Source organism: Loxodonta africana, chromosome 5, assembly GCF_030014295.1.
Source record: "Loxodonta africana isolate mLoxAfr1 chromosome 5, mLoxAfr1.hap2, whole genome shotgun sequence".
Classification (NCBI taxonomy): Eukaryota; Metazoa; Chordata; class Mammalia; order Proboscidea; family Elephantidae; genus Loxodonta; species Loxodonta africana.
In genome coordinates this window covers 64,290,351-64,304,099 of record NC_087346.1, presented here as the reverse complement: position 1 = coordinate 64,304,099, position 13,749 = coordinate 64,290,351, and the positions used below count along the sequence as shown (strand labels likewise).

The 13,749-nt window shown below is 39.5% G+C and overlaps 1 protein-coding gene across 5 annotated transcripts in view; it reads left to right on the top strand.

Moving 5' to 3' along the window:
* HERC6 (HECT and RLD domain containing E3 ubiquitin protein ligase family member 6) overlaps nt 1-13,749 on the top strand; it is a 71,230-nt gene that overhangs the window by 12,296 nt on the left and 45,185 nt on the right. For 4 of the 5 annotated variants that reach the window (XM_023553260.2, XM_023553257.2, XM_023553261.2 and 1 more), the window contains 4 exons: nt 8,468-8,586; nt 9,625-9,684; nt 10,174-10,267; nt 12,962-13,151. In XM_023553260.2, coding sequence (XP_023409028.1) covers nt 8,468-8,586; nt 9,625-9,684; nt 10,174-10,267; nt 12,962-13,151 — 463 coding nt within the window. The remainder of the gene's footprint in view (nt 1-8,467; nt 8,587-9,624; nt 9,685-10,173; nt 10,268-12,961; nt 13,152-13,749) is intronic. The other variant, XM_023553258.2, reaches the window with a different exon arrangement.

The window sequence follows — 13,749 nt, the reverse complement described above, 5'->3', positions numbered from 1 at the left end:
TAAATTTGAAAAGAGGCTTTGATTCTGTAGGAAGATTCTGTGGTGTTGGGAGAGAGACAGATGGTAGCCATGCCTAGGAGCAGAATCTTTGATGTGGTGAAAAAATGTGAAATTGTTCACCACAGACGATCTGGTAAGCAAGGTAAGCACCATGCTTCCTCAGGTGCGGGAAAATCCAGCCCTGATAGTGACCCATGTGTGCAGTGTAGAGCTGCTCCGTAGAGTTTTAAAGGATGTAGTTTTTCAGAAGCAGATCACCAGGCCTTTCTTCTGAGGCACCTCTGGATGGGTTTGAACTCCCAGCTTCTCAGTTAGTAGTCGAGGGCTTAACCGTTTGTGCCACCCGGTGACTCCTATTGTTAAAACAGAGGATTTTATCATTATATTCCTGGATGAGTTCTGAAATGTTTGTATGGAGACAAAAGCTTACTTATTTTCCTAGTGGTGTAATTTTTTTCCATTATCAGGAATGTTTTAAACTTAACATCTGTAGAGACTCTGTCCATATTCTCTGGGACAGAAAATGGTCAGAGAGCAAGTTTTCTGTGCTGCTGGGGACAGTTAGGAGATTATACTTTGGTTGCCCTATCATAGCCATTCATTCAGCCAGTCGGTAAACACTTATTGAGTGCTTTCTGCCCTATTCTTGGTGCGGGGGATAAAAGTGAGTTATACAGACAAGGTTGCTCTCATTCATGGAGTTTGGATTCTAGAGGGAGTGATGGACAACAAACAGGTGAATACGAAAATAAATAAGATTGCGTGAGAAGTGCTCTGAAGAAAACAAAACAGGCTTCTTGGTCAGTGAAGGCCTCTTAGAGACTTAACTTTTGAGCAGAGACCGTACCTATGCTTAAATCCAGGAAAAGAGCATCCCAGGCTTAGGGAACAGCGTGCAGAAAGTCCCTCAGGCAAGAGCTTGGCACGTGTGAGGGACAGAAGAAAGGCCATTGAGGCAATGTACTGTCAGAGAGGATGAAGGAGAGGTATATGAGTTGGAGCCAGTTATGTGACGTGGAGTCAGTTTTCTTTTTTCAATAATTTGCTCTATTTTTGTTGTTGAACATGTATACATTAAAGCATACACCAGTTCAACAGTCTGTATATGTACAATTCAGTGACATTGATTGCGTTCAAGTTGTACAACCATTCTCACCCCCCTTTTCTGAGTTGTTTCCCCCCCATTAACATAGACTCCCTGCCACCTAAGGTTCCTCTCTAATCTTTCGAGTTTCTGTTGTCAATTTTTTTAATAAAATTGTATTTATTTTGTTGTTCTTGTTGAGAATATACCCAGCAAAACATACACCAATTGAACAGTTTCTCCATATGCTATTTAATGACATTGATTACATTCTTCAAGTTGTGTAACCATTCTCACCCTCCTTTTCTGAATTGTTTCTCCCTCATTAACATAAATTCACTGTCCCCTATGGTCCCTATCTTATCTATCAAATTGTTATTGTCAGTTTGATCCCATATAGATAGTTCTTAAAAGAGCATAATACTCAAGGCAGACATTTTTACTAATTAACCTAAATTATTTTTTGATTTTAAGAAGACTTCAGGGGGTATTTTCTTTCTTTCTTTTATTGTGATTTAGGTGAAAATTTACAGAACAAATTAGTTTCTCAATAAACAGTTAATACACAGATTGTTTTGTGACATTGGTTGCCAACCCCGTGATGTGTCAACACTCTCCCCTTCCCCACCCCTAGTTCCCTGTTTCCATTTGTCTAGTTTTCCTGTCCGTTCCTGCCTTCTTTGCTTTGCTTTTGGGCCATTGCGCTTATCAGTCTCATGTATATGATTGAACTCTGAAGCACGTCCCTCACACGTGTTGTTGTTGGCTCTATAGACCTGTCTAATCTTTGGCTGAAGGGTGAACCTCAGGAATGACTTCAGTACTGAGTTAAAAGGGTGTCTGGGGGCTGTACTCTCAGGGTTTCTCCAGCCTCTGTCAGACCAGCAAGTGTAGTCTTTTTTTTTTTTTGGTTAATTTGAATTTTGTTCTACATTTTTCTCCCACTCTGTCGGGGACCTTCTATTGTGATCCCTGCCAGAGCTGTCAGTGGTAGTAACCAGGCACCATCTAGTTGTTCTGGGCTCAGTCTGGTGAAGGCTGTGGTAGTTGTGGTCCATTAGTCCTTTGGACTAATCTTTCTCAGGGGATCTTTTCAATTTAAGATTTAAAGATTATCTCAGGGCAATAGTTTCAGGGGTTCATTCAGCCTCCATGGCTCCAGAAAGTCTGGATTCCATGATAATTTAAAATTCTGATCTATATTTTCCCCCTTTTGATCAGAATTCTTCCATAGAATCTTCTATCAAAATGTTCAGTAAGTGTAACCAGGCACCATCCAGTTCTTCTGATCTCATGGCAGAGGAGGCAGTTGTTCATGGAGGCAATTGGCCACACATTCCATATCCTCCTCCTATTCCTAACTGTCCTCCTTGCTCTGTTGCTCTAGGTGAATAGAAACCAGTTGTTGTACCTTGGGTGGCTACCTGCAAGCTTTTAAGACACAGGTTCAGTCTTCAATGTCTTTGGAGTCATCACTGGATATTTAAATCTGGAGCTCAGAGAAGATGTTGTCTAGAGATACAGACATGACGGTTACCATACTGTAGATGATATTTAAAGCCAGAGGCCTAGATAATAGTTCACCTAGAGATTGAGTAAACATGAGAAGAGTAGAAGGATAAAATCAAGCCTTGAGGGGCTTCTTTTTTTAGAGGTCAGGCATCGGAGGAAGAGTCAGAAAAGGAGACTGAGAAGGACCAGTCTCTGAAGTAGCAAAAAACCAGGAAAGGGTAGGTCATGAAGCTAAGAGAAGAAAGTATTTCTAGAAGGAGGACGTGACCAATTCTGTTAAATACTACTGAGAGATCAACACAAAGAGTTTCTTTTTTTCTTTCTTTTTTTTTTGATTTGGTAAGATGAGGTCATCTCAGCAGAGAGAGGATAAAAACATGACAGGAGTAGAACAAACAGAGAATAGGAGGGGAGCAAATAGAAGCAATGACTTTGACAACTCTGAGAAGTTTTGTTGTGAAGGAGCATAGAGAATCATGACAGAGTTTTGTTGTTGTTTAGAGAAGTAGTATTTTTTTAACAGCTTTATTGAGCTATAATTCACATACCATATAATTCACTGATTTAAAGTGTACGATTCATTGTTGTTTAGTATATTCACAATGTCGTGCAAGCAACATCAAATCTATCCCACTATTATTGATACTAAGTTTGATTCCTTGGTTAAGGTGGTAGCTACAAGAGAAAAGAGATATTTTAATTCTACAAATATTTTTGAGCTTAAAAAAAAAAAATTGCTCTCAAATCTATTCTGACTCATAGCGTTTCCAAGGCTGTAATCTTTACAGAGGAGCCCTGGTGGTGCAGTGGTTAAGAGCTATACCAGTTTGAAACCACCAGCCACTCCTTGGAAACCCTGTGGGGCAGTTCTACTCTGCCCTGTAAGGTCACTATGAGACGGAAGGGGCTTGACCGCAATGGCTTTGGGTTTTTTAATTTTATTTATTTATTTTTTAATCTTTACAGAAGCAGACTGCCACGTCTTTCTCCCTCAGAGCAGCTGGTGGGTTCAAACCACCTCCCTTTTGGTTAGCAGCCAAACATTTAGCCACTATGGCACCAGGGCTCCTTTTACTGAGTTTAAAGAGATAATATTAAGGCACGTTTATACACCTGTGAGAATGATCCATTTCAGTAGGAGAAAGGGATGGTGCATGTGAAAGAGGGAAAAATTGTAGCTGTGCCACTATAGCCGCTACTGGACAGATGACGGTTACAACTCGGCTGATAGCACTGCCGCCGCCACAGTTCCGGAATAGGATAGAACGAGTGGGAACCAGTGCAGACTTGAGGGGTTTAAACAGAATTTTCTGGCCCAAATTCCCTTTTGATAATTCTATGAAAAGAATTATCCGGACCAAAGCCCTAGTAGTGCCAAAGTTGAGAAAGCTTATCCAGGCAGAGGAAAAGAGTGGAGGTGAGATCAAGAACTGAGAGACCAAAATGGGAGACATAGGTTGTGTTCATCAATTGTGAAGTTGCCAAGAATGATGACAGAAGTGGCAGTGCTGAGGAAGATGAAAAGCCAAGTGCCAACACTTTCAAAGAATGAGGGGAGTGACCAGGACATTGGGAGGTGACTTTAAAAGGGGGAGGTAGATGATATAGCCTAATGTTGTATACTTAGTGGGGCTGGGGTTTTTTAAGAAGAAAGCAGAAGAAATGGTTTGTAAATACCAATAGGGAGAACCTCTTTATCCTAAGTTTCCTAGGATGTGTGAGAAAAGAAGACTTCCTTTTGATTGAACTGTAAGGGATCCCAGGACTCAGATCAAGAAGCTGAAGGGAACTTTGTGTGTGTGTGTGTGTGTGTGTGTGTGTGTGTGTGTGTGCATTAGGTGAAAGCTTACTGGGCAAATTAGTTCCCAATTCCATAGTTTGTACAAAAAGTATTTCATGGCCTTGGTTTCATTCCCCACAATGTGTCAGCACTCTCCCGTTTCTGCCCTGGGTTCCCCATTTGTTTTAGTCCTGATTTTCTACCCCTTCCTGCCTTCTCGTCTTTGCTTTTGGGCAGATATTACCTTTTTGATCTATAATTAGTTGTTCTAAGGAGTATTTTTCTCTCGGGCATTACTGTTTATCTTATGGGCTTGTCTCGTTTGGCTTGTCTTGTTTGGCTGGGAGGTGGCCTCCAAGAATGGCTTCCGTTCCAGGTCAGAAGGATGTCTTAGGGACATAGTCTTGGGGGTTCCTCCAGTCTCTGTCAGACCAGTAAGTCTGGTCTTTTTTTTAGTTTGATTTTTTTGTCCTGTCATTTTGCACTTGCTCTGGGACCCTCTGTTGTGACCCCAGTCAGAGCGGTCAATAGTGGTGGCCAGCCACCATCTAGTTTCTTCTGGCCTCAGAGTCATATAGACTATGGTTCACATGGAACATTAGTCCTTTGGACTAATATTTTCCCTGTGTCTTTGGTTTTCTTAATTCTCCTTTGCTGCGGATGGTAAAAGACCAATAGTTGTATCTTAGATGGCCACTCCAAAGCTTTTAAGACCCCAAACGCTACTCACTAAAAGTAGGATGCAGAACATTATCTTTATGAACTATGTTGTGCCAATTGATGTAGATGTCCCCCAAATCTATAGTTCTTTGTCTTCTAGCCTAGAACTTCATCCTGCAAGGTGTTTGCTTATGTCTAAGAGGTTTCCCTGACTGTACCCCTGTGTACTTTATATGAGTCATGTATGTGGATATATCCACCACCAAACCTGTATCTGGCAGTGGGTGTATTCCCTTACACCCTCCCACATCTCTTGGCTTGTCTATCTACTTATTTATCCATTCATAAATTATTACTTGTAAATACTATTGTTGCAGGTTTGTCTAAGCTATAGTTGTTACCGTAGTTGCCCTTTAGTCTTGCATTTCTCTCAGTGTCCTCTCTTGCCTTGGTCAGGCTGTGCTGACTTCCCTCATATTATATATTACCTTTCCCTTCACCACTATTAACATGTGTCCTCTATCTAATTGGTAATTTTCCCTCCATCCCCCCATCCCTGATAACATCAAAGAAACGTCTTTCTTTTTGTTTTTTCTCATGTGTGTAAACCTTTTGTTGTTACTTGATAATAGTGGTCTAATACAACATTTGTGCTTTTGTGATTGACTTATTTCACTCAGCATAATGTCCTCTAAATTCATCCATGTTGTGAGATGTTTTGTGGATTCGTATTATTCTTTATTGTTGTATAGTATTCCACTGTATGTATGTACAACAGTTTGTTAATCCATTCATCTGTTGAAGGGCACTTAGGTTGTTTCCATCTTTTTGCGACTGTGACTAATGCTGCAGTGAGCCTGGGTGTGCATATGTCTACTCATGCCAAGGCTCTTATTTCATTTAGTATATACCTGAAAGTGGAATTGCTGGATCATATGGTATTTCTAGCTTTTGAGGAAGTGCCATACTGTTTTCCATAGTGGCTTACCATTTTACATTCCCACCAACAGTGTATAAGAGTTCCAGTCTCCCCACAACCCCACCAACATTTATTTTCTGTTTTTTTTTGTTTGTTTTATTGCCAGTATTGTCAGGATGAGATGATACGTCATTGTAGTTTTGATTTGTATCTCTCTAATAGCTAATGAGGAAACCCTGATGGCATAGTGATTAGGTGCTACAGCTGCTAACCCAAGGGTCGGCAGTTCAAATCTGCCAGGTGCTCCTTGGAAACTCTACGGAGCAGTTCTACTCTGTCCTGTAGGGTCGCTATGAGTCGGAATCGACTCGATGGCACTGGGTTTGGTTTGGTTTGGAATAGCTAATGATAATAAGCATTTCTTCATATGTTTGTTAGCAGCCTGAATGTCTTCTTTGGTGAAGTATCTGTTCATATCCTTTGCTCATTGTTTGATTGGGTTGTCTTTTTATTGTTGAGCTGTTGAAGTTCTCTATAAATTTTAGAAATGAGTCCCTTGTCAGACATGTTATAGCCAAAAAATTTTTCCCAAACAGTAGGTTCTCTTTTGACTCTTTTGGAGAAGTCTTTTGTTGAGCATAAGTGTTTAATTTTAAGCGGTCCCATTTATCTAGTTCATCTTCTGCTCCGTGAGTGTTTTTGGTTATGTTTCATATTCTGTTTACGCCATGTATTAGGACCCCTAGCATTCTCCCAGTTTTTTCCCCCATGATCTTTATAGTTTGAGGTTTTACATTTAGGTCTTTGATCCATTTTGAGTAGTTTTTGTGTATGGTGTGAAGTATGGGTCCAGTTTTATTTTTTTATAGATAGACATCCAATTTTGCCAGCACCACTCATTGAAGAGACTGTCTTTTCACCCATTTAATGGTTTTAGCCCTTTGTCGAAGATCAGCTGACCATAGGTGGATGGATTTACATCTTGGTTCTCAATTCTGTTCTATGTCTCTGTTGTTATACCAATATCAGGCTGTTTTGACTACCCTGACTCTAGGTAGAAAGAGGCCTCCTACGAAGGGAACTTTAAGAGTCATGGTTACGCATCTTTTTCAAGAGGTCTTTATTTGAGCATTATGTAAAAATGACACAAGAGTTCCTGACTGATAATAAGTTCAATGGAGGTGTCATGGATTGGATTGTGTCCCCCCAAAATATCTATCGTTGCCTAGGTCATGATTCCCAGTATTGTGTGAGTTTCCACCATTTTGTCATCTGATGTGATTTTCCTTTGTGTTGTAAATTCCTACATCTGTAATGTTAATGAGATGAGATTAGCAGCAGTTATGTTAATGATTCCGGACTTAATTTACAAGATTAGGTCATATTTTAAGCCAGTATCTTTTGAGATGTAAAAGAGAAAAGCCAGCAGAGAGACAAAGGGACCTCATACCACCATGAAGCAAGAGCCAGGAGCATAGCAAGTCCTTTGGACCCAGAGTTCCCTCACTGAGAACCTCCTTGACCAGGGAAGATTGATGACAAGGACCTTTCCCCAGAGCCGACATAGAGAGAAAGACTTACCCTGGAGCTGATGCCCTGAATTCCGACTTCTGTCCTCCTAGACTGTAAGAGAATAAATTTCTCTTTGTTAAAGCCATCGACTTGTGGTATTTCTGTTATAGTAGCACTAGATGATTAAGTCAGGCAAACCCAGTGCCGTCGAGTTGATTCCAACTCATAGCGACCCTATAGGACAGAGTAGAACTGCCCCATAGACTTTCCAAGGAGCGCCTGGCAGATTCAAACTGCTGACCCTTTGGTTAGCAGCCATAGCACTTAACCACTACGTGGAGGCATAGGTATAATGTTTCGGAAAGCACTGTTGCCTTTGGAAAACTCTACTGAAGACAATTTTTCCTTTCAAGACCATGATTTTTTACACCTACATCTGGGTCATTTGGTTTCAGGTATTGCATAGACCATGGCTCTCAAAATGTGGTCCCCAAACCAGCAGCATCAGTATCACCTGGGAATTTGTTAGATGCAAATTCTTGAGCCCTCTCCACAGGTACTGAAACTCTGGTGATTGGGTGCAGCAATCTGTTCTTTAATAAGTTCAAAGTGATTCTGATGCATGCTAAAGTTTGAGAACCACTGATACAGAGGTAAAAATCTATGGATGATTAAAGATAGAAAGCTATGTTTTGAGCACCTTCTGTAACCCAAAGGCTTTGCATACCTGATATCATTTAATCTTTAGAAGAGTCCAGTGAGGCAGACACTGTTATCCCATTTCTTTTTAAACGATGAAACTAAAACTCAGATTCAACAAGGTGTCCAAGGCTAGAAAGTGGAACAGCTAGGCCCGTCTGAGGGCAAAACCCCTTCCACCAAGCACCACTGCCTGGGGCCAATCATTCACCAGTGCCATCTGCTTTTTCATGTTATTTATTACTCAGCATGTGTGTGTGTGTGTTTACCTGATCATTCTTTTTGCCTTTCTTCCTTGAAGGATGCTACTTCCACAAGTGTTTCCAGGAAAACCCTGCCAGAAATAAGCCGAATTAACCAGCCCCTCATAAAAAAATGGATAGCAGTGGAAAGAAGTACTGAACATGAAGTGGCTAAGAGGTTACTCTGTCTGATAAATTACAAATCACTTTTATTGGGTTCTGAAGCCTCGATCATTTTAAACTAGATATAAGAAAGAGGTTGTGGGCTTTGTTGTGAAGGCATTTGCCTTTCAACCACGATTCTCTTGCACTACCTACTAGTTTGAAGAATTCGTTGATGTATTATTCATTCATCTATTATTGAACAAAGACATAGTGAGGACGTACAACATCCCAGGTACCTTGCTGAGTGATGGAGATGAAGGAGTGAGTCAAAAAACTTTTTGTCTTCATAAGGCCTTTAATAAGGTGGAATCTTCGTAGTTTACTCTCTGGAGCGCCATACACTTCAGTTTTCAGTAGGATAATTTGTATTTAAATCTAGACGATTTGAATAAATCACCTTCGAAAAGAAGAGTTGTGATGAGATTTAACAATAGTAGGCACAAAGTACCCATCATTTGGGAGACCTTAGGAGATCTTAGTATCATTGATAATGACTGCATGTGGTAAGTTGGTCATACGTAAGAATAAAGGAGACATGCTTTTGGGTTGGGTTATTGTTAAATTTGTATTTTGCTCTCCAGACTTGCAGGAATTAAAAAACTCTTTGAAAGAGTTGAAGAGGATGCTTCTAACTGGGGGAGGGGGAGCCCCCCATTTCAAATCCTTGCCTTCTCAGGCTTCGTTGGTGTGCACAAAAGCGTTTCTCCTGGCATACAGCAAAATTTGTCTGCTTGCTCAGAAGTTTTAGTTCAGATATTAAACAGATCCTCTTAAAGAGATAAGTTTGAATGGTTAGGTGTACTGTATGTCTTGCTGTTACAGGACCTCAAAGTATATGCAAGGTGTTTTGTTTTGTTTCTCTCTCTCTGCTCTTTGCTTCCTATAAAAACTCTCACCTTGCATTTGTTCAGGGAAGTACCACCTAGTTTTTGCTAGGACTTACGCGTCTACCCATCAATCTTTTTGAAATAAACTCTGTAAAATTAACCTTGTCAGAATATATATTTTTAATGTAAGTGGTGATTTTACCTTTATGTTACTACTTTTGCAGTGAAATTAGAATGATATTTTCATCTCCTGCTTGTCTGACTGCAAGTTTTTTTAATAAAAGGTAATACTGACATGAGATTTACTTTCATTTAAAACTCTATAAAGATAATATATTGTTATTAAAAACCATTGCCATTGAGTGGATTCCAACTCATAGCGACCCAATAGGACAGAGTAGAACTGCCCCATAGGGTTTCCAGGGAGCAGCTGGTGGATTCAAACTGCTGACCTTTTGGTTAGCAGCCACAGCACTTAACCACTACACCACCAGGGTTTCCATATTGTTTTAGTACAGATATAATATCACGGTAGAGATAATAAATGTTACTAATGCTCTTTTAACAAGAGGATCATAAAATGTGTCATTCTGTGTGTGTGTGTGTGTGTGTGCGTGCCAAGTTGATTATTTTGAAAGGAGGTGAGCTTTAAGGAAAAATTTTATATTTGAAAGGTAATAAAGCAAAACAACAAATAGTGATATATGAAGTTCGGAAATATCCCTTTCGATCTGTTTATGTGTTTGTTTGTTTTTTATTTTTTGTATCCAAAGTGAAACTGGAGAAACTATTTCCATTGATATGGCCTTACAGATGGCAAGAAATACCTTCAAGAAGTTAACAAAAAAGGAATGGATTTCCTCCCTGGTAATAGTCAAGATTCACTTTAGAAATATAGCAATAGAATTTACTGGAGTTTAATTTTGTTGGGAGCTGGGTGAGAAGGGATTATGATTGGGACTAAGATGGCAAGCTAAAATTTGTTATGAGATGGCTATATTCCAGACATGATATTAGGTGGTGACTTTTGTTTTTTCACTGAACCCTTCAATATACAGTAGACATTAAGCTTAAATTTTCAATACAAGAAAACCAGTATTCAAGAGGTTAACAGCTTCTAGCATTACATATGAAAACAGTACTGGGTTGGCATCCATCCCAATCTTAGCCTTGTTAAAAATAAAATAAAATTTTTACTATATTAAATTTTGTGTATGAATTTATAAGCTTTATTTTTTAGTTCATGAATCAGGGAACATCTGGTCTGGAAGTCAGACAAGAGTTCTGGAGGGTGGTGCAAAGCACAGACACACAGGAACAAGGAAACTATACTGGGCAAATTTCAAATTGGCTAGTGGGCATTTTCTTTCCATATTTGGAATTAAGGGAAAATTTTGAACTAGGTTAAATTGGGCAAGTAAGTCCTAGTTGGCTAGCTTAGGTTTCTGAGACAGTCAGTAGATTGACTTGAGTTTTGGCTCCTGGTAAGGTCAGGCCTTTACCAGAAATAGAAACTTAGGTTTTGGTTTGCTGACCTGTGGCTTAGCACAAGCGACTCCATCTTTGGTCTAGTTTAGTCAGTTTAACATCCTGAATTGGGAGACGGAAAAGCCTGTTCTCAGTTCAAGCTCTGCTACTGATTTATCCCTTATCTACTTTGGGTTGTATTTCCTTTACCTATAAATTGAATTGATTTCATCTTCAAGGTCCATTTCAGTTTAATATTTTGTAACTCGTGGTTGGAAGGGAGAGGAGGGAAAATGTCCCCTAATTCATGACCAAATTATTTTTACACATGTCCCCTTCAGACAGCAGCACATACTATAAATGGGACATTAGCATCCCAAGAACAAAGAGGCAAAGAATTTAAGTGGGTCTTCTATGTCCCAGGAGTCACAAAAGGGTTTTAATGTGCAGTAGATGCCCTATTTTTATTTTCAAGTTAAAGAAATAAGAATGATAGAAATTATCGAGTATATTTTTAAAATGAGTTTATTTAGGTGGTGAGGGAGATAACTTGGGATGAATTTCCCAGTGAGTCCAGGGGACACTCATCTTTTAGAATGCTTCTTTAAAAAGGGTTCTTAGAGAAATAACTTTTGGAACTCCACATACTATTACCGAATCATGATGCACATTAACAAATTAAAGATTCTATAATGTCATACACCGAAAAAAATCTAACGTTTTTGACCCTGTTTTTCTCAAAGTTATTTGACTTTGTGACCCTATTTTCCCCTGCATAACATTTAGCATTCCACTGATACAGTGTCCTGCTGGACATGAGAAAAAAACACATAGTTGTGAGAATACTGATGTAGTAACAGCAACAACAATAGCAATAATATTAAGTATTTCACAGTTTATAAGGCACTGTTGCATATATCATTTTATTTAAACCTTACGACATATGGAGACAGGCAGTATAGTTAAAAGAATATTTATTAGAATAAATAAAACTTCCAAATCTTTGTGGCTTAATACAATAAAGACTTATTTCTCACATCATAGTCCAGTGAGGGTTGGAGGCAGGAAGCACTGCTGGGGGAAATCTTTGTGGGTGTAGCTGGGCTTCTCCCTTCTGGAGCCTCTGAGTCCTAGGGCCATGAGGTCCTCCATTGGATCTCTTGTGTCTGCTCAGCAGATGAGGAAAGAGTATGGAAGGTCACTTGAGAGGTTTTAGGGACCAGATCTGGAAGTGTTATATATCACCTTCACCCATGTTCCATTGGCTAGAATTCAGTCACATGGCCCCACGTAAGGGCAGGGGAGGCTGGGAAATGCTGTCTACCTGAGTACACACCCAAGAGGAAAGTGAAGCAAGATCAGTCAGGTGAACAAATGGCATTGTCTCTGCCACAGCAGATTTTAGATCAGATAAATCTGGCTATGGTCCCTCTCTCTGTCAGTTTCTGAGTGATCTCAGAGACTCCTTCCTCATCTGTAAAACCAAGGTAAAAAAAAAAAAAAAAAACTTTCTTACATGATTGTTAAGAAGATTAAATAAGAAATGATTTTCATGAGGTCACCTGGCACATGGTGGATATTCCATGAATGTTCAAACTAATGCAAATATAAGCTCATACAAATTCACGTTTTTATATGTGTTCTATTTTAAAAGTTTACCTCCTGGTGAGATGAATGGTATAAAAATTGAGAGCTGTTTTTCCTCTGAATAATTCCCTACTAATGTATGAGAAAAAAAGAAAAAAAAGGGTTGTGATTTGTGTGTGTGTGTGTGTGAGTAAGAGAGAGAGAGGCAGCTCTCCTTTAAAAAGGAGACACAGAAGTGTGACCTGTGTAAAATATTGCCATTGGAGGGCTTTGTGTTAGTTCTGAATCCACTATTCACTCAGTCACTTTTTTTTTTCATACACTCTGATATAAAATGGTGGGGGTTGTTGTCACATCAGGGGCCTTTGGGAGGCTAGGAGTGACAGCATGTAACCAATAGGTTTCCAAAAGACGAATTGATTATTCCAATTAGAACATGGTCCCGTAGTTTATTTCTCATGATATTCTGTATTCTGTGCCTTTTCCTTTTTCCTGTTTTGACCACAGATAACCACATGCCTCAGGGAGGATCTGCTCAGAAATCTTCCATTGCGTTCTCCACACCAAGAAGCTTTACAAGTTTTCCTCCTCCTCCCAGAATGTCCTGCGATGCAGGATTCTCGCAACTGGGAGAGCCTGGTGGTTCCATTTGCAGAGGCTGTTTGTAAAATGAGTGACCAGTCTTTACAAGTCCTGAGTAAGTTCGATTATATTTTATCCATACACAGAAACCCTGGTGGTGTAGTGGTTAAGTGCTATGGCTGCTAACCAAGAGGTCGGCAGTTTGAATCCTTCAGGCGTTCCTTGGAAACTCTATGGGGCGATTATACTCTGTCCTATAGGGTCGCTCTGAGTCGGAATCGACTCAACAGCAGTGGGTTTGGTTTTGTTTTGGTTTTTATCTGTACACATCCACTCCATGGCACTGGGTTTGGTTTTTTGTTTTGGTTGACCTGTACACATATGGTTGCCATGAGTTGGAACTGATTCAACAGTCATTTGTTTGATTTTTTATCTGTACACTTAAGAGAAAGTCACTGAAATAGAAATTGTAGTAAATTTAGGATAGATGTTTCTTATGTTTGAATACCTGGTCTGTGAATTATTCAAACGATTAACCTAAAGCTATTACAATCATTACTCTTATCGTACAAAGCAAGTATAATTCTTAGAACTGAACATGGCTTTGATATCGGAGTTTGATAACTATAGAGTATCCAGTCAAGATAAATCATACTCTAAAACTTTTTGTCCATGTTATTTTGAACTTCAGATATTTTGACCTGAGGTGATAA